General features: G+C 36.7%; 1 protein-coding gene across 1 annotated transcript; it reads left to right on the plus strand.

Annotated features, from left to right (window-relative positions):
• The first annotated feature begins 18,095 nt into the window (after window positions 1-18,095).
• On the plus strand, window positions 18,096-27,028 carry tekt3 (tektin 3). Its single transcript, XM_053511971.1, has 8 exons — window positions 18,096-18,277; window positions 18,651-19,241; window positions 21,277-21,360; window positions 21,553-21,623; window positions 21,762-21,905; window positions 22,860-23,082; window positions 24,552-24,706; window positions 26,472-27,028. The coding sequence occupies exons 2-8, from the start codon at window positions 18,672-18,674 to the stop codon at window positions 26,686-26,688; spliced, it is 1,464 nt and encodes a 487-aa protein (XP_053367946.1). The 5' UTR covers window positions 18,096-18,277; window positions 18,651-18,671; the 3' UTR covers window positions 26,689-27,028.
• The last annotated feature ends 395 nt before the right edge of the window (window positions 27,029-27,423 follow it).

Genomic DNA, 27,423 nt, shown 5'->3' on the forward strand with positions numbered 1-27,423 from the left:
GAATTCACAGAGACTACATCTATTCATATTGCAGTCAATGGAAAGTCTATTATTCAGACTAGTTTAATTTGAGTTAAGATAAAAAAAAGTTCACTTATGTTCAGTTGAATAAATAGTATTTTCCGAATGCAGCTGCTTTTAAGTTATATTTACTGCAACTAAAGTGAAAACAAATATACCAGACTGTATGTTGTATACCACTATGTTGTTGTTGTTATTATTATTATTATTCTTATTATTATTATTATTGTAAAATATCAGATTTTTAGATACTTTTTAAAACATATTTCTACATAAAAATGTAGAATGACATTAACAGAATATATGCAGAACATAAGACATTTGCAGGTGAGGGTGTGATGATTTATAAATGTAGGAAGCAGACTACAGTGCTTAGATATCATTACTCAGTGTTGAAACACATCTATACAATATATAAAATATTTCCCTCTTTAATAAGTAAAACTATAACAATCTTTTTTTTATTCCCCTCTTTGGAATAGAGTTGGATGCTATTCAGGTTTGTGTGCTTCAGATTCCTCATACAGGACACACACTGCAAGGCGCGCAACATCTCTAATCTGATCTACAGTATCTCCAATGTGGGTCACTAACACCCACTGCTGAAGTATAACCATTCCTCACAGTGTTCACATGGCTCCTACTGATCTGTACTGCATGCAGAAATGTTACCCACTGTATAGACATACACACTATAGAGTCCCACTTTTAGTTTTTGACCCAAAAATGCTTTTGTAACAATCTGCATCTCCTTAGTGAATTTCTGTTTGGATTAACGTTGTTGGGGGTATTTCTTTAAAAGTCAAACAGGGCCTTTTAAATGTGCTGAATAACAGAACACAGTTATGTGAATAAAAATGCACTTTATCTCTCTCTCTCTCTCTCTCTCTTTCTCTCTCTCTCTCTCTCTCTCTCTCTCTCTCTATATATATATATATATATATATATATATATATATATATATATATATATATATTTGTTCCACTAGTTAAGAGTCTGATCACTATACTGTCCTTAAAGACTTCTGTAAATGTCTATCTCTTTTACACACAACAAATGTTTAAACTAATTAATAAATAATTCAGCCCAGATTAATATAGCATGATTCTAATTAGATTTTACAATAATATCAATTCATTTTCTTTATGAACATAAAAAAATTAAATGCCATAAAATGATTGCACATCAAATTATTTTGTTTTAGAGAGATTTTTGACATTAATTGTTCCTCAGTCTTCTGATTTAGGATTTGATAGCCAAATACGGAAATTTGAAATTACTTGGGTGATATAATTTTAGTTCTGTTGGTGTATCTGATTGGTGGTAATGTTGGTGTCATTCCCAGAATATCACACAGCAGTGAAAGATTTTTCCTGCAAACTCTTCACAGTTATATCCACAGCAGTGCATACAGTATGTATTTATGTATTTAGTACATAACTACAATGTACATTTAGTACATAAAAAAAAATACAACTGAAAAAAAATTGTTAAGCAGCACAATTCAACAACATTTTATTACACGTACATTTAGAGTGTAAAGTTTTTAATAGCCCCAAAGTTTTAGGAATAACAGTATCTACTTTGCTACTATACAAGGTAAAGACAAAAGCATAATAGGTCACCCTTTACTCACAATAAACCTGCTGCATATGACTAATTTCAGAGACTTTGTTTCATTCCTGAGAATAGGCTGAGGGTAGATCAAGTGGTCAGACATCTTTCCTTTTCCTTACTCACTTTATGTGTCAGCGACATACTGCACTGATTACAAAAACAACTGCTGAGGTTAGGTTTTTCCTTGTTGTTCTGACTCACACATCCACACACACTCACATGCACTGGATACACACACTTCCCATCTGTCAGTGGCTGTGCACATCTGGATGACGTGAGTGTGACCCTGTAGTCATTCCACATTGTCAGCTTGGTCAACTCTGGCTTTTACGCACACACACACACACACACACACACACACACACACACACACACACACACACACACACACACACACACACACAGTGCCTAAACACACTTTAAAAAATTGGGTGTTTATTTAACAATCTCAGCAGCAGCCTTATTTCCCCTCTTGTCTGTTCCAGCCACTCAGCATCCAGCATCACTAGTATACTAATCACCAGCCTGATCATCTGTCCTCATCTGCATCTGCATCTGCATCTGTATTGTTAATCTCTGTATGAGGAGCTCATGGAGAAGCATACAAGAGCAAACAGCATCGCAGAGAAACTTCATCCTGCTTTCCTTAATGCTTATCACCCTGGGGACCTGACCTCTGTCATGATGAAGTGCTTTGAAAGGCTGGTCGGAGACTTCATCACCTCCTCAACACCTGATTTAGATGGACATTACTCAGCCCACTTTTGTTTCAGTGGATCTCCAGCTTCCCGACTGGCAGACCACAGGTAGTACGGATGGCCAGACATGTCTCAGCTTTGCTGAATTTCAGCACTAGAGCTCCTCAGGATTTTGTCCGGAGTCCCCTGTTCTACTCTTGGTACTGTACATGTACGACTGCATAGCCACTATTAACTCCACAACGATCATCAAGCCTGCTGGCAACACCATTGTAGTGGGCCTGATCACTGACAACAATGAGAAGGCCTACCTGGAGAATATTCAAAATCTGAAGAACTGGTGCCAGAGGAACAACCTCCTCCTCATCAGCAAGACAAAGGGGCTGATAGTGAACTTCAGCACAAAGAATGAGAGGAACTACTAGACCCCCGTCATCAACAAGAGCCCAGTGGAGAGATTGGACATCTTCCGATACCTTGGTGTCCACCTCACACCTGACCTGTCATGAATCTTTCACATCAACACCATGGTGAAAAAGGCTCAAAAGTGTCTCTACCACCTCAGACTCCTAAAAGACTTTATACTGCCTGCTTAGGACCCCTGCACCATAAGAGCATCCTGACAAGAAACATCACATGACAGACGAGCTCTACAGAGGGTGGTGCAATCAGCCGAGCGCATCATCTGCATCAAGCTTCCTGACCTGCGCTCAATCTACAGTAAGCAGTGAAGGATCTCAGCCACCCCAACTGTTCTTTCAGTTGCAGTCACTATAAACACTGCTAACACTTCAAAGTCAGGATGTAGCACATTACTCATCACGTTGCACATTTTTACTCTACTTACACATTGCATACTTCCTATCCATCGCAGTGCACACACACACACACACACACACACTTATACGCTCATTTACACAATATAGGCAATTTGGGAATGCCAATTCTGCATGTCTTTGGACTGTAAAAGGAAAACAGAGTACACGGAGAAAGCCCACCAAGCACGGGAAGAACATGGGGTAGAACTTCTTCTAGAATTGAGCCTGGAGGTGCAAGGCGACAGTGCTAACCACTAAGCCACCGTGCCGCCTCACTTCAGAAGCGTCTATTTGAATTCTATTTAAATTAGCAACCTTGTAAATATTGTACATTTTTGCATAAAGTATTGTGCTTTATATTATAATAGTGTGCATAAAGTTTACCTGTTTATCTTACTACTTAATAAAATTTTAATATGAAACATAAATAGAGCTAAAGAACATTTTCAGTGATATCTCTGATTACTTAATATTTTATTATTGGTATCATGTACCAGTATCAAATAACATTCATCTCTAACTGGCTTAAAGGAATTGTGTGGATGTGTTTAATTATTATAATAATAATACAATTATCTATCTATCTATCTATCTATCTATCTATCTATCTATCTATCTATCTATCTATCTATCTATCTATCTATGATGTATATGTGAATATGCATTGTAAAGTATAAAATACACAATTATATTGCAGCAATTGTGCAGTGATATTTGTATACAGTATGTGTCCTTTAAGCAAAATAATTGTAGCTCACTAGTGTACATTGTTTTAAACTATGTCTGCATCATGAGCGCATGATTATTTAACCACTTAAGTCACATTTCATGGTATTCATGCAACACACACCTGTTTTTAGATGCAAGCATGTAACAGAATAGTCACATTAGTTTTACTATATGCGAAACATGATATCATGACATTTTACTGTGTCTCATAGCTTCAAATACCAATTTGAGCGTCTGTGCTGAACACTGTGTGTGTGTGTGTGTGTGTGTGTGTGTGTGTGTGTGTGTGTGTGTGTGTGTGTGAATTCTGCTGGATGACTCACTTTTTCCATAGCTGATATTCCAGAAGGAATTAAAACATCAGGCATGCCACTGATCACAAATCTCAGACAGCTTGCACTGACATAAACCGATCTGCGAGGGGCGCTGTCATGAATCCTTAGTGTGTAAGAATGCAAAAGTCTCTATAACGCCACTGCTGTTGTAATGGAAAGAATGCAAAATGTTTTTTTTTTTTATTTTGTTCATTTGTCTTTTATATAAAAAATATATCCTATAACAAGACAATGATAAAAAACAGAGAAAATCAAGAGGAAAATAGAGGATTTTTTCAAATGTATTTATAAAATGGCATGCGCATTTCACTTTTTTTTGTATAATATTGGTACACTTGCAATGCAAATTATTACTAATAAGGGCTTTTGTTGCAAATTTTTAAAAAATCAACCGCATATAAAAGATTTGGTAAAAACCCTTTTAAAAATCATGTGTTAATTCTAGAGATTAATATGCAAGTTGGTCTAAGTGGCTCTTTCCGTAAAATGCAGTTTGCTTGCATGACAACAACTGAAGGCACCGATCTTACTATCTTACCACATGTACAACGATAGTTCTGCCATTGATCACAAACAAGAATCTTCTCTCTAAGACATAACTTTCTAATAAACATTTCTATTTGTAATTGTCATGTGCAACCTCACACCTTTGTTCTGGTATTCTAGGTTGAGTGTGACAGGAAATCCTGAACGTGTGGCAGGAACTGAATTCAAATCTGCATAACCTGAAGGTGAAGAGTGAAGCTCAGGGAGAATGAGCGTGCTTGAGTTATCTTTAAGATAAACAATATCATTAGTGCAGCCAGGAAGCCGTTAAAAATCTGCTTAGTGGACAACAAGACCTCAGAGTGGTAGTGGCGTTGTGTCCATGCTGATTAGTACTGTAGCCTTGAACTTTTCTTGCACCATGTTGACGTGTAGCAGATGGCCGAATAAGAAATGGAAGTCTGCCACAGACAAAAAAGGCAGGAATTTTTGTATAAATATCTGCATTTAATGCTGCACCTGCTGGTGAGTTTTTAACAACTACAAAACTGCATGGTGTACAATATATTAACACCGTAAGATCAAAATCATTTTTTTAAGCAGTTTATGTTGTTTCCTAATCGGTTGACATTCAATTATTCAGTAAATGTGAACAAATGTGCTCTGGTACTGTATTATACAAAATCAAATCCAGTACCTTATTCATTCACTGACTCCCTCTCTGTACTGCTTATCCTCGACAGGGTCACAGAAGGGCCTGGATCCTATCCCAGAAACTAGGGGCACAAGGCGGGGTTTATTCTGCACACGGTGCCAATACAGTACATTGCAGGGCACATCCTAAATATTAACAAAGTTGCTTATTATATAAAAAGACTATTATATGAAAAAGTTTAAAAAGTTACTTGAAGTGTAAGTGTAGTAAAGCATAGTACAATACAGTATGTTGTAGTATACGTATAATTACAGTAAATAACATAATATATAATATAGTCTAGTGTGTAATATAGAATTATATAGTACAGGATATTGTAGTACATCAGATTATGTTAAATTGCAGTATAGTATGGTATAGTATAGCATGGAGTATAATGTAGTATAGTACAGTAGAGTACAATATATTACACATAATATTACAATATATATTTTTTCTTTTTTCCCCTTTTCTGGATAATTCAATTCACAAGTTATGTTGATTGCTCTTTGTGACACAACCCACCCATTTCCCCAGGCTTGGAACTGAGGATGCCCTCATCTACAGTACATTGGCTGGGAATTAAATATGATCATAGTGTTGATCCTCTGATTAGCAGCCCAGAGTCTAAACCTCCCGAGTCACCACTGCCCCTAGACAATATACTAGAATATTACAATAGTATGGCATAATATAGTTTAGTATATTATAGTAATATCATTACACAGCATAGCATAGTAGTGTAGCATAATAAAGCATAGATTAGTATAAAAAATTATTGCATTATACATATAAATTATACACTTATAATATAAGGTACATTATCTGTTTTATCATCTATAAGTTCACCCAGCAGGTCAAAGGTCAGTCCTCTGAAGTGGAAAATATGTACAGTAGGATGAAGGATGCATATTCTGGTCAAGGGTGCTTGCAGTTCATTCAAGCTTTACATAGGTTAACTATGACCTGTGACTTCTGTGGTTGTTTTGGCCACAAAATAATAATAATAATAAAAAAAAAAAATCATAAATTGGCGCAACATGTTTTCCTTACTGTTGCTTAGTTTATGCTCAAAATAAATAAATAAGTAGATAATTAAGGAAATAAATAAGTAGACAAATGAAATTACTTTGTGTGTGTGTGTGTGTGTGTGTTTGTTCGCGTGTGTGTGTGTTTGGTAAAATTCCATTTTATTCTTTCTGCTTGAACCTGAACACAGGTGTCTTGATGTTCTCTTTGTACATCATGCATTGTTAAATCTTTTGAACATTGCATTTATTGTTCCATTGTGGATTTAATAGCATTGTTCATTTAAGCGCTTTATGTTCCACTCCTATGTTTAAAGCATAACTCAGCCAGTCATGCTCACTGAGTTGCCAGCACACCTACATCAGAGAATACCAGCAGACAATGGCCACCATCGTTACCACCAGCTCTAGTGCGCGTATGTGTATGTGTGTCGCTTCAGTAGTCTGCTGTACCCGCGAGTGGGCGAGATGCCAGGCTTAGAGGCCGCTGTCCAGTGCCCCCGCTCAGCCATGCCTCGGCTGGAATGTGATGACTGGCGCGGTGAACAGAGCCGTGTATTCATCCCGAACAGGACTGGGCTTTGGCTCTCTCTTTACTGACACACACGCCTGTTAGACATGCGCTTTCTAAAGGGGCTGTACTGAGCCTCCTCACTGCTGATGGTCCTGAATTAACCTTCATGCTGATATTTTACTGACTCAAGCAATCAGTTAAAAACTATAGATACACGATTTACATTTGCATATTACCTGTGAGTTTAGATTGTGATGTCAGTAAATAGCAAATTATATCAAGCTAGAAATAATAATAATAATAATAATAATAATAATAATAATAATAAATTCCTTATCTGCAGGGCCTACATGATTAATTCAACAAAATAACCAACTTACTAAGTTACCATCTTGGTGAAAGTTTGAACATTTTTCACTTGGCTTAATTTTTTATGAGATTCGTTTGACACACCAGTGAACTTACATTTTATATTTTGTAATATTTTATAATATATTTGACAATACTGGTCCGTGAAAATGTGAAAAAATAAAAAAATGAATGGAAAAAGTGATTATTAGGAGCAAAAGTGATATCCCATTGTTTCTTCGTCCATCATTACTAATGACTTTAGACCAATAACACAGCCTTGTTTGTTTACACAGGATGTTATTGAGTAGATTTTTCTTCTGAACAGGAAGTGGGTTGGAAATGATTCCTGGAGGCAAATTAAAACTCCAACTTGACTCAAATATCGAAAACAGGAGGGCATTATTTAAGAGCTCGGCACAGTGGTGTTGGGGTTAGCACTGTCGACTTACACCTCCAGGGTCCGGGTTCGATTCCCGTCTTTGTGTGCATGTTTGCATGTTCACCCAGAGTGTGAATGAGTGTGTGTGTGCCCTGGGATGGGTTGGCACCTGGATTGCCTTTACAGTAGACTTATTTAACCCTACAATGCACTGCAGGAGGTTATTGCTTGAATAATTAAGCTTGAGGAATGTCAGCACTCATAACACACATATATATAATAGTATCTATTATAACATTATATTTATCAATTCCTCGCCGGTTAAATTATTAAGTCCCACTCAGAATTCACTTGATATACCGAGTCTACATTTGATTAGAATTACTGTGTTTAACTGGACGAATGATCCACAGTGATTTCTGACACACTAGTTTCGGATCATCCAGGGACATTGGAATTATGTTTTTAAGAGAAGGTGCTGGATTTTTTCCATAAGGTGCTTCTAGCCAAAAACAGCCTTTGTTTTGATGCATGGTACGTGCATCTGTCTAACAATTTAATAATTTCTGATTGGACAAGGCAGGGACATTTTACGAGTGGGGATATCCTGCACAACCCCACACCATGTTGGAGAAACTTTAACAGTTGAATCAAAGGATGTCAACATTCCATTCATTCAATACGAGCTAAATTAGCGGGACGACAGGCAGTGATTTTGAAATGTCACATTTAACAGTTATTGAGTTAGCAAATGAATTGGGGGGTAATGTATGACTTAATATAAAACATTGCCTTTATTTGAGTCTACAAATACACGCAAAAAGCAAACAGCATCTCAAACAACTTCACCAGGAAGTGAAGAAAGTGTTTGTTTCTTGGCAATGTTTGACTTTAAACCCAGTACAAACTATCTTTTGCAGCAGAGATTGACGTGTGTCTGGTGTCTTCAAATACATATGGTCAGTAGTAGAACTGTTGTATAAAAGCAATATGACACAATTTAATCTTGTTTTTTTAAACAAGTGTATGACTGTGTATGTGCCAAATAAAATTAGAATTTAAATTTGATTTGATTTATGTTTATGTGGTTGTTAAATGATGTTACTTTGCTACATCTATAATAATATTAGTCAGCTAAATATAGGCTTAAATTTTGTATGAAAAAAAAAAAAGTTGATTTTGGGGCCACTTGGGTGCTTCTGGTGGGGGTGAGACACTCCTGCTTTCAACGTCTATGGGGTCATTATCTGGTGAAACATGATCAAGATGCAGATTTAAGTATTTCACACAAATGGAACAAGAACTTTAGAAAATAGTGTTGCAGATTTAATAATTATACGAAACCAAATTGGAAGTAGTCCAGATTTTAATTTTCGCTTTAGATTGACTTCTGTAGCAGATCCTCAGCTTATAGAAACCATATGCATTTATGTAAATTGTATCGCTAGCTACAGACTTAGAGCATTCATTCAACAGTGGGAAATCACAGAATTTCAGGTATTTTTTTCTACCCCACTAAGATCTTTTTAGCAAGCTACAGCATACTACAAATATTATTACATGCCTTGAGGAAATGCTAATTCCACACACACAGACTGGAGGAGAGACCTCCACCATTTTTAATAGTCATATTTACAGCAATAAATAAATTTCTATCAAAGCACAATATACCATACCTACAATTTTCCATGCAAACGTCATGCCCTATAAATAAAGTTGTTTTCAGGATTGTTGTCGTGTCATCTTGGAAAAATAAATAAAACACAACTCGTGTCAATATGAAACTGATAGCACCAGACTTGCACGTCTTGTTAAAAGACCACACATTTAGAATATATATTTAGGAGATTTATTAAAGTTTGGAATGTACCAGGCGTGTGTTTAGATGACGCAGTTGCATAACTGTGAGATTCCTTACCCCAATAAGAGCAGCACTCTTACTCTATACTCACACTGCACACTGTGAGCTGTTGAATCTAACAAGCTTGTCTCTTGCAGGTTTTTAAAAAGTTGTGAACTGAATGCATTTTGTTTTTATGATTAACCCATTATTATTTGCAATATCAGTTAGTGCAACATTAACAAAATGTCAATGAAAAATGTGAAATAAAATACAACAGAAGATGTAGTGTTACTTAAAGGGGACCAATTATGCAAAATTGCCTTAGCATAACTTAGGTCTTGAGTGTGTGTGTATGGGGGGGTGCGCGTATATGTGCACAAGAAAGTGAGGTAAAAAAAAAAATCTGTTTTTTGTCCTTTTTTCCTTTTTGTATTGGTCAGGGCTTTAACAAGCCAATTAGATTTTCCACTAATGTGACCTCATATAAGAAAATCTCCTCCCCTGGCTTGTTGCTCAGCTCTGCTGTTCTCTGTAACTAAAAATAAAGCTGGTCAAACAAATCTTAGGGAGTGTGACATTCTTTTAGTCACATAGTGTAAATTTGCCTTTATTAAAGATATGTTTCTTTACAGTTCATTATGTGGAGCTTGTATGCAGTGGCTTGGTGTCATGTACACATTGTTTAGTCCATAATCAGATTGCAAATGACAAAAGTCTAAAATAAAGCGCTGCTCGGCTGATCCTACCATCTTTTGGAGATCAAGATAAATATGAGTCTTTGGCAAGTCGCCTTGGATAAGAGCGTCTGCCAAATTTAAATGTAAACAAACAATGCTTTTGACAGTCTGCAAGTCAGGTAATGTCCACTAGAGAAAAGCCATTATGGAAATGTACCAGAAAGCAGGAGACATTATATTGTATAGAGAGTACAAGTACGAAGTGTAATGTCTGCCCATAAAGCTGGGCTTTACCAACCTGAGTTTAAGTGAAATTTGCCATCACTTATAACATATGATGTATTAAAAGAATAAAGTATTGAGAGGTAATGCAGGGCTTTACTCCCCTTACCTGCATCACTGACGTGACATTCTGTAAGAAGCTGTGATATGGTCTCAGCATGGGGTAGGGCTCAGTTCCTCAGGTTTAATGCTTTGGTTGTCCCTTAGCTCAGGTGTGACAACACGACAAACAGAGCATTCATGAATACAGATTAGATTACATTACTCTGCTTTTTTTAAACCGAAGAAGCACAGATGGAAGTTAGTTTATAGAAGCAGACTGTTTAGTCTTGCATGATGGACACCGTGAGTGAGTTAAGAGGAAAAGTAAACAAGAGACTGTGTGGATACTACTGTTTAAACAGTGGTTTGTCCTCTTTGGCATGTTTTTGGAGCAAATTTCCAGTCATTAGGTAACAGATTTGAGGAACAGGAATGAGAGGTATGCCTGAGCAATCCGTCTCCTCTCCATTTAGGTAACTGCCACACCCATGGCATGACTGAAATGTAAACCGAGCTGTGCCGCCCTCAGTACCCAAGAGCCAGATTTTCTGCCTTTCACTCCACCTCCTCTCTCTCTCACTCTCTCTCTCTCACTGCTCAACTGAAACCCATCCTGCAGAGTCCTGAGATGCCTTTAGCGGAACGCCAAATTGATTTGCTTTCCCACTCACGTCATATGATGGCTCGCTGTACACTCAATCCCCAATTTGTGTATGATGTTCTCAGTTCTCTAGTTTGCTGTAAGTGCATCTATTAGCTTTAGCGTATCTGAGGCCACAAGTGTAAAAAATAAAGATGTTATTTTTAGCAGAGCTTAAAAAAAAAAAAAAACACACACTCCACTTTATGTCCCAAATCCAAACCCAGAAGTTAAAAATAGCTTTCTAACTATTTTTTTTTGTTTTGTTTTTAACATTAAAACATATGAACTGCTATGATCTGAATTCTCAAGGGTGTTGCAAGGTCCAATTGCGTTAATGCTTACAGACACGCTAAATAGATTCAGCTCTTCAAGCTGAGTGCTATTGATGCTAGAAGCTCAGTTTTGGCCCCTGGTACATTCATGGCATGCCGCAAAGCAGCCCAGCCAGCCGAAAGACGCAAGGTTGCTCCATATATAGGTGGCTATAAAGTTTCACTCACGTTCTAGTTTGAAGTCTTTGCCCTGGAGGACAAACTTTACTAGTTATATCGGCATGACTTCATAGGGCAAATTTGATCCAATATTAAAGGAAGAAAAAAATCAAAGAAAAGTTTTTTTTTTCCCATAATTGATCTGATCAATACTCACAGTAGCATTGTTAGAACACTTATTAGTATATATATATATATTTGTATATTAGTGTGCAGTTTAGCAACTCAGTATCAGTCCCTGGAGAAATTATACGAAAAAACAACAACCATTTTTTATGCTGGTTGTATTTAAAAGTGCTGATACTCCACACATACACAACTCCCATCCAAAAAAACTCACTCATCGCTACTGGCTTGATTGCCTCGAGTTGGCAGCAGCTTCATGCTCTGTTATTTTACCTTCTCCAGGAAGCGATATCGAGGTAAGTGCTCAGGGGTCTTGGCTGAAAAACACTAGAAACATTACAAAGCAGGAATTTATGGTTGTCAAAATGTTGCGGCAAGATTAATTAAGCAAGATTACATATGTTGAGACACTGTTGGTATTTGGTTCTTTTGAAAAGTTAGAATTACTTTGATGAAATTATGTTGGACCAACAGTGATTACATGTCCTTGGGATGAACTTTGAATGAATGAAACCAACATAATGTTGCTAATAAGCTTGCATTACAGTATTAATTAAGAGCATTTTTGTTGTCCATCAACGGAAAATCCTGACCCGAAAGGGTCATATTGCTGCTAGTAGCTTTTTTCTTTTGAAACTACGCCAATGCCCTGACTGGGACTTAAACTCAGTTTTGACAGCCAGAGCACCGGCCACCAGGGAGCCTGCTGGTGGCAGTAGGAAATGCATTTGGGCATGACGTGAAGACCATACTACAATATCATAGTGTACTGTAGATACTTAATCATTAACTGATTAACCACCTTTTGTTCTATTCCAAATCAATAATTCTTCTTTGCTTTTTGCTGTTGCTATTACTAGCACCGGTTTGCTGCATTTGGCAGCCGTAGTGCACTTCACGGTAATTACAACCCTCAAGGGATGCGCAAATGCTTTGTGTACGAAAGAAATGAAACTCACAGGGTGTTTTTTCAGGAAGCTGTTGTGTTCATCCTGTTCTCCATATGAGATTTCTGACCTCTTTCATGAACTTTAAACATAATGGATGGATATAAATGAAGGTCGCTGCTGCTGTTTGAAGGTTGTATTGGGGTTCATTTAATGTTATCCCATTGACATATTACTGTATATCAAAGTTATTTTAACTTTTAAAAACAATATTGCGCTAAAGTTATTTTTAAGGTGGACAACATTAAAAACCTAATTACATCTCACAGCTTTCCAGGATTGACCCTGAGCTCAAGTTGCTGTGTATGATGTTTCACATCTTGTCTTCACATCTGGGTTCTCTGGTTTCTTCTCATGTCCCCAAAACATGCTAGGAAAAGGGGGAAAAAAAGGTTTGAACATGCTCGTGCATAATGCCCTATGAAATGATTAACATTTCTCAACTCATGTAGCATGCTCTGATCCCATCATGAACCTTATTAGGATAGTAAAGTATTTTCCGTAAGAACTCATTTTTCAAGAGTACATTGTATGAATTGTTCGCATAGCAAACATGAGGTAAGTTTGGAGGAACATTCCTCTAAGGTATGACACTTTAAAGTGGAATGTTTATGATGAAATATATTAAAAACTTAAGCTTTGTAGTTCCCCTTGTGCTGCATGATACAGCTCTGGGCCTTTGAAGTAAGACTCCACAAGACCTCTGGGGGTGTGCTGTAGTGTAAGGGACTGGAAGTTAGCTACAGAGCCTACGGGTGATGCGCCTTATGGGGTTGGTCTAGTGCATTCCATGGATGTCCCATTGTAGTGAGATCTAGGGAATTTAGTGGCAGGATACTGGGGGTAGAGGGGTAGGGGTAGCTCAGTGGTTAAGGCATTGGACTACGGTTTGGAAGATCCCTGGTTCAGACCCCACAACCACCAAGTTGCGACTGTAGGGCTCTGGAGCAAGGCCCTTAACCCTCAATTGCTCAGATGTGTAATGAAAAAAAAAAAAAGTAAGTCACTCTGGATAAGAGTGTCCGCCAAATGTAAATGATAAACAATTTTAAACTCTCACTGCTAGCCACATACAAAGCAGCCTGTGATGCACTGGGTGTTCTGATAACTTTTAAGGATGGGTCAGTATTGACCTTTTTCAGCAATTTGTGCTAGATTGGCTTTTCTGTGAGATCAGACCAGATGATCTGGCCTTTGATCTTCACAGACATAATTGAGACTTGTGTGATCACGATCCTGTCCCCAGTTTACTGGTGTATAATTGATAATTCTCACTCATTCTTTTAGTACATGTCCTGTACAATGTTGTGGGAGGTCTGGAGCCTATCCCAGGGCACTCAAGGGACTAGCTGCACAACTCATTACCTCATTACCTCAAAATATTGCATTATGTCATGTTGTTGTTGTGTTGTCGCTCTTGCTTGTACACTTTATGTTGTCTTTTTGCTACCTTTTTTATAGTACTTAGACACTTTTGTTAATGTATCGGTTAATTAGTTTTGTCTTAGCTAGTTAGCTAATTAGGCATCTTAGTTAGCTAATTTTGTTCATTTATGTTGTGTGTATGCAGCACCTTAGTCCAGGAAGAACATGCCAACACTGACACAGACCCATCACGGTGGGACTTGAACCAATAACCCTGGTGGTGCTAACTCCTCTGACAATGTGCCACTAACTGATAGTCAATGGTATTCATTTCATCTGATACTTGTGTAGTGGAAGATCAACAGATACACCTTTCAGTAGTAAAATTTAATCCCATTCTAAAGTAAAATGCAGCATGCTATCCAACTATGCAAACTGTTAAATTGTCTATGCCATTGAATCTTAATTTGGCCTATTGGTGTCTGAATACAATAAGCCTCTGAAGCTAATCTTGCTCATTTGCATGACCCAAAGCCATGTCATCAGGACTAAAGACGTACCACCCCAAATATCTCGTCCTGCCCCTGTTCGTGATCAGTGTGAAAATTAAGTTGATTCATCGACTGTAACAGGACCGGTGTCTGATTGTGGTGTGTTAAATTGCCTCATGTGCTCTCTTCCTGTTTGAGATGAATGATTGATAAGCCCTGGGTAACTCAGCTGAAGCTCTGAATAGAGGTGACCCACCTGACTCACTGATTCACAGCTCAGATTTCCCTCCATTAGAGACATGGTTATCAAGAGCAACCACTGTAGCCACGGCATCTAATGCTGCTCTGTCATCACCTGCTTTCTGTAATAGAGCTTATCTTATAAGAGATGATCGTCCAAAAAGAAAAAAGAATGAATAAATCATTCAGTTCTTAAAAACAAGTGCATAAAATACAAATGAGCAAACCTGTCAGCTGGAATGTATTAAACAGTATTAGTGAGTGTGTTAATATACAACACTTGACAGAGCGAGGTCAGTGATCACTCAGCAATCTGAAGTGATCCATTGTTCAATGGAAGACCATGTCTAGATTCAGGTTTAGCCTGTGTTTGTAAGTTTTTATCATCATTATTATTATTTTATAATTTTTTTCAGGGTTCATTTTCAACCCTGGTTAATACAAAAAAAAAAAGATTTTTTTTCTACTTTTCTTTCTTTTTTTATTTTATTTCAACTTATTAACACTATTTGTTGTGAAAAATCTAACATCATTTGTTCAATAAATCCCGCACCCTTACCGGAGCTCAATCAAACCCAGGTAGCTAGCATCTATTTATGGATATGAAGTGACTATAATGGTATTTTAAAACCCACTTAAAGTACATTAAGCAATGATGTTGCTTAGCAGAGAGGAAACATTTGCATCTACCATGGTCTGTGCATAGAAAATACAGAAGGTAATTCTAAAGATAATATATATATTTGTGTTTGTTAAGCAAAGGGTAGTCACACTAATTATCTACTTTGTTTTATTAATTATTGTTTACTGTATTTTTTTTGTAGAAAAGTTATTTTTAAGTAGAGACTTTAAGACACACTTGCTCTACAGCTGTTAAATTTTGCCCAGTACTGTATATCTATATCAAATAGAATTCTCAGCAACAAGACAACAAAACTTGAGGAGAAATCAACAGAAAAAAAAAAAGTTTGAAAAGGGTTTTTGTCACGACCCTCTCAGTCTTCTGACCTGACTTGAAGGCAGCATATGACATCTGGCAGGATAGAAATGTCAAGAAGAATGTGTGGGGGTTGAGATACGAGGCGGGCGAATATTACAACCGCGAGAATCCAAAAGATGTCCAGACATTACAAAAGTGTTCAAGAGGCAGTTATACAGGCAAAGCAGTGGCGCACACAGATTACCAGAGGACAGTAAAATTAGGTTTAAAAATAGACATAAAACCTTTTGGAAAATAGCAACTTGTTTTCTACTTGCTTTCTAAAAATATCCTAAACGATACATTGTGTGGCCATTTATATTACAACTTACAACAGTTAAAAAACATCTTTAAAGCCTAATACATAAAACCTATAACATTCTTTATGATGTGGCATGGTAGCGGCATGGTAGCGGCATGGTATGATGTGGCCTCGCTCCTCCAGGGTTGTGGGGTCAATTCCTGCCTTAGGTTTGCATGTTCTCTCTGTGCGTGGTGGGTTTTCTCCAGGTACTCCGGCTTCCTCCCACGGTCCAAAGACATGCAGATTAGGTTAATTGGGGTTTCCAAATTGTCTATAGTGTGTCCTGTCCAGAGTGTGTGTTTGTATATATATATATATATATCTTGAAAATCTGGTGTGATGAAAAAGTCAGTGATACACATGTACATTAGGTAAAAATAGACCTTGGCATGATTCAGTATCAGTAAGAAACAGGATATTCTTTCAAATCCTGTCTTTTCCTCTGCACCTTCCTAAAGGGTGTGTGTTCTATTTGTCCATGTTCCTGCTTTCCAGATTAAACAGTATGGATAATATAAATACATGCAGCTGTGAACCATCACACATTCTTCAAGTTTAAAATCCTTATGCACAACTTAATGCATGTCCAACAAAAATGCCTCCTGTCTATATCTGACTTAAGACAGATCCATTAAATATGTAAAAACAGACAGTGTTAGTATATGAGGGCACTGTTTATCTTCAAGAGGTTTGGAAACATGATACCAGGCTCATAAAAACAAGATTTGCACATGCTCAAATACTTATTTAATGAAAAATTTAAAATGAAAATGTAGAAACCGTCAGTTATACATACAGTTACTAATTATGAAGCTAATATAATATTAACAAATAGGTGTGCTCTTATGACTAGCTTCCTGTAAGAGCGTTCACCTCTGAGTGGTGCTAATGTCAGTCAGTGTAAGAGCAGTGTAAATACACTGTAACTGCAGAGAACCTGTTGCCTCAGCTTTCTTTCACTTTTATGACTGGTGAATTTGGTGTGACTGGATTAAAGAATAGCTAATTCATTGCTTGTGGATGGGTGTTAGCTTAAAGACACTTATGTAGCGATGCCCATGGGGAGGGCTGGAGTGAGCTTGCATGCAAATATCTTGTGTCAGCACTGTAGAAATTTAAACCCTCTGACCCACTGAAAATATTTTATTTTTGAAAGAAAGCCATCCAAGAAATATTTTCCCTAGGACTTGTGCATTATCTAGAGTATAATAAAAATAGATGTAGAACAAACGGTCAAGTCAACGAGTGGATGTTTTACTGATCTGAATCGTGATATATTTATAATTAATTTCTTAACAACTATGGCTCTTGAGGTGCTTTTTAAATGAATTACATATTTGATCAGAAACCACAGATACAAGACTTCCCTGCTTTGAGACAAAAAAAATGGAAGCATTCTCCATGGGGAAACAAAAAGAAAGAAATGCAGACAACCTATTAGCTATAAAATCATCAATAAGAAACTAAATAAAACAAAACCAGAACATTAGAGAATCTTTTATGTATAAAGGTTTTATGTAAATTTTATATATGACTTTTGTCTATAAGAAATAAGAATCACAAAGTTAATTTGGTAATGCATAAGAAGACGTTTTTTTAATTTGTGTAAAAAAGTACAGTATATTGGAAAGGACAAATTATACATATACAAAGTTTCTTTTATAACGTTAATTTATAAAAGAATGGAAAAAAAAACATTGTTTTTACAAATTTAAATATAACACATAACCAGGCTGAAGTACAATGTAACACAATTTAATTTAATTAAACTTATTCTTTTATCAAAATATTTTAGTGAATCTGGAGGTCATCCTGGGGTTGCAAACCCCCCAATGTTAAATTTAAATCCAACTGGACACAAATTAACACTTTAGCCGTCAATACACTGTGTGAGTCCATATACATTTACCACTATAACAATTAACTTCAAACAGTAAGAGTTTATTCACCATGGTATCTCCAGTGGCGACCGCCTGTGTGGCAGCTCTGTGATTAATCAGGTTTATTCAGTCTTTAACCACTGAGCTTTGAGCGACACTGAAATGCTCACCTGTATATTAATAATGCATTACAGCAGTCCTATCTGTCAGATCCACTCAGTCGTTTCCATGGTGTGTAACAGTGCACAGTCACGGTGGGATCCGGGATACGCTGAAGATTCTGCAAGATTGTGACTGGTGAGGTTTTATTTTATCATTTTTATCATTTCTGTTAATCATTTCTGTTCTTTGAATGTTTTTGGAGCTTTTTTAAATTAATTGCAGTGCAAACATATGTCTATGCATTACAACATACTGTAAAGCTTAATGTCATATTGTAATCTAGAAAAAAAGACAAGGGAAAGAGGTTTATGTTCAGTGGAGACTTGGTGACCTTATTATTTTCTGATGACCTAAATATATTATCAATTGGGACATTCCCTAACTTAGGGAACTGGGGTTATTCAAATTTATAATGAATGGAAAGCCCAAAAATTCAGAAATTCCCAAAACTGTAGACCTGTCATGACAATTGTTATTTAAATATATACTGCTTTCTTATAAAAACTAGATTTGGATTTGCCTGACAAACATGGAGCTAATTGGTTCAACACAACTGGCCACATACACACGGCCCAAGACCAGCAACTTTCTGCCAGCCATCTCCACGACAGCATCCAGCTACAGAAGCCTCCAGCCGACCCTTACCACCAACCAGAACTCCAACTGGAGGACTAACATGTACTTCAGGACTGGTAGTGCTATTCCCTCCATCCTCCCTGTATCTCAAAGAGAAAACCTGGACCTGGTTCGCGCCAAGACTATGTTCTACCCATCCAATAGAACGGCACTAATGACACGCTATACACCAGATGACTGGTACAAATCCAACCAGAGCAACTACAGAGATTCAGAGTCCTCCAGGAAGAGTTCAGAGAGGCTGAGAAAGGACACGATCCGGTTGATCCAGGACCGGGATCAGCTCACACGCAAGACTCAAGAGAGCACCAGCAGGAACCTGGGGGAGAGGCTAAACGATATTAGCTTTTGGAGGTCTGAGCTGGGCCATGAAATTGACAACATGGTGACAGAGATAACAGCACTGACAGAGGTGAAAAGACGACTGGAGAGAGCCCTTACCGAGACAGAGGGCCCACTTCAGGTGCAGTCTTTTGTTTTTCAATAATAATCTGGTCAGGGGCGGTCATGAGTTGGTCTAATCCATTATAAATAATCAATCCAGAATCTATCCAAAAAAGGAGTCTGAGATATCTTCCTGAGATATTTCTATTTTATCTCATAGTCTGAACAATTTTAAGACCATTCGGGAGCAGTACAGCATGTATCATATTTAGGATAAAACTAAAATTGTAAAAACAATATGCAAAAATATTTTGGAAACATATTAGAAAAAAGAAAAAAAACAGACCACCACAGGGCAACAACCTTGTATACAGTATAAGTCCTTGTATATTCATGATACATGCAAACCTCTTTGTGCATAGCAATGGATGAGATACAATTAATATTTTTACAGAAAAAAAATATTGTAGATATTCATTAACTGATAACTCATAGACATTCATTAACATAATAAGTGCGTGTGCTTGCAAAGAGAAGTTACCAGGAAGCTGTTGCTAGGTAAACATGAAACTAGATGACACTGAGAAAACCTATAAGGGCATTATTTAGTCTCATCCTGTCACAGTGATCTGGGTAAAGATTAGCAAGCCTGGGGTAGTGTTGAGGGATCAGGTTACGTTCTTACAGAACATACAGTCTGTACAGAACAGACAGTAGAAACAGTAAAATGAGTATTCTAATATCGATGTCACCATCAAGTCTTTAGACATTAACAGTTAAATGCTAATCTTTACAGAGACTACTTGAAAAAGGGAGTGTGATAAATAGCTACAACTTAAAAAGTCTGTAACCTAATTAACCTACATTCCTAGGCTAAACAGCCCTTACCATAGAGGCATGGACTCCACAAGACCTCTAAAGGTGTGCTGTGGAAACTGGCAAGAAGGCATTACCAGCAAATCTTTTTATTCCTAAAAGTTGTGAAATAGGGCCTCCATTGATCGGACTTGCTTGTTCAGCACATCCCACAGATCCTAAATGGAATTGGGATCTAGGTGATTAGATTAAAATTAATACTTTGTCAGGTTCCTTAAACCATTCCTGACCAATATTTGCAGTGTAATATCGACATGAGAACTTTTTATGGTTTGCAGCTACACAGCTACACATCAGCTATACTATTAGCAATTTGTGCTACAGTAGCTATTCTGTGCGATCAAACCAAATGGACTAGCCTTGGCCTCCCATGACCAGTTGACTGGTACACAGGTTACCCTTTTATACATTTTGGTAGATATCAATCTCTGCATAGGGGGAACATCCCACAAGACCTGCTTTTTTTTAAAGTTACTCTGACCCACTTATCTGGCCATCACAGTTTGTGCCTTTTCATAAGTTACTTAAATCCTTACACTTGCCCATTTTTTCTGCTTCCAGTGCATCAACTTCCAGAACTGACTGTTCACTTACTGCTTAAACTGTTTCACCCCTGGAAAAATACCACTGAGTCAAAATACACTCTATGCTTCTGTAAATGTATTCTATTTCACATGGTTTCATGCTTTTAGGTCTGCTTATGAGTTTGGCGCCTTGTATGGAGTTTTGTTGATTTGTTGATTAAAATCAGCATTTTACAACTTACTGCAACATTGTTTGTTTCTAATATGTTGTTTATTGTACTCTTATTGTACTTATTTTGTTCTATTTTCATCATTTTTTTAATAGTGATGTCAGCTTAAAGAATCAATCAATGGATGGGCAGTAGTTGCATTTCATAATGTTTATAAGCATAACAACATACCAAGATTTCTGCTTTGTAATATTGCTTCAACTCCTAACCAAAAAACACACCAGCTACTCCTTTATAATAAATATTGAGAATCTATTATGGGAAGGTGATGGCTCAGGTAGCTCATAGGCTTAAACCCACATGACCATCACAAAAGGGAAGCAATGGATAATCCGTAAGAATGGTGAAGAGTGGACTGCAAAAGATTGGGATGCCTTGGAAGCTGACCATTTCAACAGTGGATTACCTTCACTTAATGCATATGGCCTTAAATAAATCTATTATAGATTGATGATCAGTTTTTTTTATTATTTCTTTAATTCAGGTGTCCCAGGAATGTTTGTTTCATCGAGAGAAAAGGATGTCAATCGACCTGGTACATGATGGTGTTGAAAAAGACTTGATTAAGGTATGGTACTCTCTGGATCATTTCAACTTAAAAAATATAATGATGGTAGTATTATTAATAAATAATTGGATGTTAAGTGCATAAGTAATGAGGATGATGATTAGTCTGTTTGTGATACATGTCTAAGATTTTTTTAGGATATAAGGGTGAATTGCTTTGCTTTAGCAGTAATTATTATATTCTCTTGATCAGGAAGTGGAGGTGATAAAATCATGTCAGGAGAGAATGAGGAGGAACTTGGATAAAGCCATCGCACAGCTGGCGTGAGTACCTTTTTCAGAAAGTTTTTTTTTCTTTTTGCTCTAAAACACTATAATGGTGCGTGTGTGTGTATGTGTTGTGTATGTGTGTGTGTGTGTGTGTGTGTGTGTGTGTGTGTGTGCACCTGTACATGCTTTAAGATCGAATCGATCAGCACAGCATGAACTGGAAAAAGATTTAAACGATAAGGTCTTAGCTCAGCGTATAGACGACAGGTGTCACCAGCTGTGCAATGCCTCGGATGGAATCAGCTACTACAGAGGAATTGAGCGCCTCGATCCCTCGTGAGTATCCCGAAATGTTTGTATGTTTGCTAAAGGCAATACAATACAGAAAGATTACTCTTAGTAAGACGTATTATTAAAATTAGGATAATCCAAGCAGATGCAAAAGCAGCTCAGTTGTGAATGTTTAAAGAAATTTACTTTTAGGCAGACACTCTTATCCAGAACGACTTACATTTTTATCTCATTAGACATCGGAGCAGTTGAGGGTAAAGGGCCTTGCTCAAGGGCCCAACAGTGGCAACTTGGTGGTTGTGGGATTTTAACCTGGGATTGTAGTCCAATGCCTTAACCACTGGGCTACCCCTAGCCCCCGAAATGTATAGGAGTGTAAAAACAGTGAATACACAGTAGAGTGATTGTAAGTTTTTAATTTAAGGTGAACTGAGGAGCTACTTTAAAATCAAATGATTAGTGTAATTTAGGTATCAAATGCCATTCTAATCTTAATGGCTTTAGAACTAAAGAGAGTGCAGCAGAAAATGCTGTTTTTCTGTTTCAGCAACTGATCATATGGCACCATGGAAGCACTCTGATGCAGGCGAAGTTAAATGTCTTTAACAACTGTAAATTTTAGATGGCTTGGTAAATCAGAAAGGCTTCCAGTGTACATTCAAACATTGTTATGAAAAAAAGAGAGGTTTGAAACAGTGTTAAACAGTCGTAAATATTTTCCTATGACATCGCTATGAACATTTGTGTAATGGAAAAAACACACAGGAGACATATTCTATATCCTATTTGGGTTTAGATGTCAACAAGTTGACTACTCTGTTATTTACAGAGTCTTATTTACAGAGACTACTCTGTTATTTACGCTGCATTTCATTGGTTTTGTACTTTGCACAATGACAAAGCTGAATGTAATCTAATCTAATTTAATGAGAATATGTCTTTTATGCTGCAGGATTAAGTTACAATTGAGGAATTATTATTATTTTTATATGAGCGCAGTCTGAGCTTGCCTGACACGTGGTCAAAGTTCACCGATGACAACATCCTGCACTCTCAGAGTCAGCGTGCGACGTCACACAAGCTCCGTGACGAGATCGAGGTGCTCCTGAGCGTCACCTCCAGCGAGATGTGGAACCAGTTCAACAGTGTTAACGTAGCCTTCACTAACCGCATCTCTGAAATGGCTGATACCAAGAACAGCTTGCAGGCTCACTTAGCCAAGGTGAGGACTACGGCACGTCTGTCACGTCTCGGCCTTGTGTAAACACGTGCATGATAAAAGACCCAACTGCAGCCTTTTGTTGTGCAATGTGGTCTTTTTTTAAATCGGTCACGTTCGAATGTTTTTCCTTTGAAGGATTCAAACAACAGAACCGACACATGGTTTAAACTCCTGTATGATTTGTGAGGTTGTTATTTGCTTTCAGAAGCAAATCTTTAATCATACAGGATCGGTTAAAATGGCGATAATAGAAACCAGACACAGTTTTGTGATATTTCATGTGCAGCTGTTTTAAGTGGTGTTAACACAGCTGTAACAGGGGAATTCCTTCCATATCTTATCTCACGTTTATGATGATTTACAGACCAGAACCATGCATGTATTCATCTTTGCTGAATTTTCAATTCTCTAAATTCCACAACAACCACATTTCATAACTGTATCAGTGTGTACCAGCCAAAATCATAATACACAGACCGGAATGTTTCAAATGGGCCAAATTGTATTTTAGGCTAAATAGAAAAGCTGGTGTGTCTGCACAGATTGCACCATGTGCATGTGATAAGCTCATTGAACAAAACGCACTAAACACTGTCCACCATTGTGCAGTGGGGTGGCTGAAGGTCACAGTGAATCTATAGAGAGTGCTTATCGGAGGCTTAAGGTAACTAATAAAAAATGCCATAACCTACAGGGGTACGGTGTGAACGGTGAACTAAATTGGATGGTAAACGTGACCTAGAGTAAGGTAGGTTCCATGAGAGGTATGAGGTATGCTCCTTCTACAATTTCCTTTAAGATTGTTCTATTTTTGGTTGAACTGGTTGTTTAAATATTTTCAAATAAGAAGATAATCCAAAGCGCTTTTAGTTCCTGTTAATGCAAATATGTTTTAAAATATTCTACTTAACTCTTTGTTTTCAAATATATTCTTATCCTCCATAACCTTTTTTTTCTTCCAAGAGAAAACTATTTTAAAATACTAACATGAGTAGGTCAGTGCAATGCAATGAAAACTCCTTAATTCCTGGGGTAAATGTATTATATATACCGTACATACAAACCTAGACTGTTAGCCACCATGTCAATTTTTCTAATCATGGATCAGCCGCTAATCACTACCTTAGAGAGATGAAATTCACAGCACCATGGATAGATCAAAGACCACACCCAGTTTTCCACATACTAATGTAGTCAACTATTATTTAGGTTCTCTTTGTCCCCCACTTACATACAAACCAAACTGTCAAAAATATCAGTATATCTAGTGTTGTCCACTATCATCTTTCTTTTTTTTTAAATACTAGTTAAAGATATGTTAATTCACATTAGCAACAAAGAATGTTTATCTTAAAACCTCTTTACATTTATTTGTAAATGGCATGAACATCAAGAACAGCAGGATTGTAAACAAGCAAATTTTGGTGTTATCTTTAATCTCTCTTTTTTACATATACTCTTTTGATTAGACCCTTCAGGAGATTTACCAGACCGAGATGCTCATTGACACCTTGAGAAAGGCGATACGTGACAAAGAGAATCCTCTCAAACTGGCTCAGACCCGTCTGGAGGAGAGAACCCGTAGACCCAATGTGGAACTCTGCAGGGACAACCCACATCACAGGTGCAACCCTGTATATTATATAATATATATTAAATCAGCCGATAATGTATATGGGCTGATTTAAAATTCTTGCAACATTTTTAATATTAATAGATTATCAACTTAAACTTAAATGCAACAATTTGGCATCCTTATTATTATTATATAAGGATATTATTTAACACCTCACTTAAACATTTAGGCAATTCTTACTAAAAAGTTGAAAAACTTAGGTGACAGTACCAAGAAATAACAAACAAACTGTCTACCAAAAATAAAAACCAAAATAAATTAATAAATAAATAAAAATTACCTGTTTTCCTGCCAGTAAAATTAAGAACTTAATGTAGCTTTCTTGGTATTTTAAGACAATAAGCAATAATTTAAGATAATACTTCTTTTACTACAGTGGGAAATCTATAGCAGTTTTTTTTTTTATAAAAGTACAAAGAACTTTAAAGAACTTTGTATATTCTCTTGAAACCTCTTTTAATACAGGGACTGAAACTTTCATTAGCTTTCTTCTTTGGGCATATGGAAAACGAGATAACCATCTAACCAGTAAAGATATACAGCTTATATATGCACACTGACTTAAAGATAGTATAAAGATAGTATAATACATCTGAAGTTAAAGATATGTTAAATGACATTAGCAACAAAGAATCTTTACCTTAAAACCTCTTTACACTTATTTGTAGATGGCAAAAACATTAAGAACAGCAGGATTGTAAACTAGCAAGTTTTGGTGTTATCTTAAATCTTTTTTAAATCACTGACTTAGATAGTATACATGGAACACACATAATAAATACATTTTAAATGACCTCTATTTGGTTTGTGATTTAATCCCTACCTAAAAATAGCCAATGATTCATAGTTCAGTGTCTAGGCTGCTCAGCAACCAATGTACTGTATGTACTGTACACTACCACTCAAACATTTTGGATCACTTGCAAATTTCATTGTTTTCCAAGGAAAAAACATTTTCATGCAATTCACAAACAATTTTGCCAATTTTACAAACAATTAAAGTAATCTGGAATTCTAACTTTTATGGAGAGGAGTCTCTGGATCTGAACCTTATTGAGCTGTTGTGGGAACAGCTTGGCCATGTGGAATGGAGGAACACTCCATCATGCCAATCCATCTTGTGGGACATGCTCCAGGAGCTCATTTCTTTACACAATCCCAGCATATCTTATTCTTTTGCTAAATTTTCTTTTCAGACTAATTTCGTGTGTGTTTCCTTGGAAAACAACAAAATTTCTAATTGATCCCAAAAGTGATCCCAAACCTTTGATGTCAAATGTTGAAAACCCCAAATCAACTCAAAACAGTAAATAAGTCAGTTTGCTCTACCGACAAAATGATTCCCTGGGCTGCTTCGAGTGCTTTTCTTTGTTCCCTCAACATCTTGTTTCACAAGGCGTCCCAAGAAGTCCCAAAAAAATATCAATTTAGTTTGGTGCTTAATTCTGGTTGCCATTCCTTAAATTTTATTGCCAATATTTCTGCAAAAAATTTAATATCTAAACAACCACACAAAATACTAGGATGCATTGACTCTTTTAATTAAGCAAAGTTTAAAAAGTACCCTTGAGGTAAAATCTTCTCATTGTAAAGAGCAAAATTTACTGTGATCAAGAATCATAGAATCATATTTACAGCATATATTTATGTATTTTGTTTTATATATATATATATATATATATATATATATATATATATATATATATATATATATATAGCTTACACTAGACTTTTTTTCTGTTATCTCTCTCAGGTTGGTGAGTGAAGTAAAGGAGATTGAGGGCACAATTCATACTCTCAGAGAGCGACTGAGGGAGGCCGAAAACACTTTGCAGAACCTAGTAAAGACAAAAGTGGCTTTGGAGCATGACCTCTCCATCAAAGCCAACTCACTCTTTCTGGATCAGGAAAAATGCATGAGCATGAGGAAGAGTTTTCCCAGCACGCCACGTCTGGTGGGATACACTTAGAATTCTGTCTTTCTTTAATGCTAATAACCCTTGTGTGGTATTAGATAAGTATGGATATTATACATTTACACATTTGCTAATGGTTAATGAAAGGAAATAAGTGTAATCAACAACATTCGATTATAATTGCACTTGTTTTCTACTGTAGCTTCAACATAATACATTTGTTTTGATTTTTTAAAATCTTTTTACATACAGTATAAAATATCCAAATAGAGTATTTTGATAGAGCACAATTAAACAGTTAAACAGTCTACAGTGACTTGCTCATCATCATACACATTTACACTTCATACAAACTTCTATAATTCCTATGATTGTGTAAAGTTGCTTTGCGACAATGACAATTGTTAAAAGCTCTATACAAATAAAATGGAATTGAATTGAATACAGTAACCAGTGAATTTATCTATTCTTTATTACTATCTATTGGCCTTAAAAAAGAACCTTGAGTGGTTACAATTTGGTAAGAATGTCTTAAATAAATACATTTGTCACAGGTTTTTCCACTTTCACTGATCATTTTCAGAACCAACTGACTGGGGTTAGTTAGACTGTTTTAGACGTTAGCTTTGGTAATGCACTATACAATGTGTGACTGGGGCTAATCATCACCTGTAGGTCTGATGCTGAAAAAAAAATCAGAAATATCGGGATGTAGCTAAATAACTGGGATTCTCAAACTGTACTAGTTATAAACATACTTAATGCTAATCTTGTAATGGTGTCTCTTGC

Source organism: Clarias gariepinus, chromosome 14 (genome assembly GCF_024256425.1).
Source record: "Clarias gariepinus isolate MV-2021 ecotype Netherlands chromosome 14, CGAR_prim_01v2, whole genome shotgun sequence".
NCBI classification, from domain to species: Eukaryota; Metazoa; Chordata; class Actinopteri; order Siluriformes; family Clariidae; genus Clarias; species Clarias gariepinus.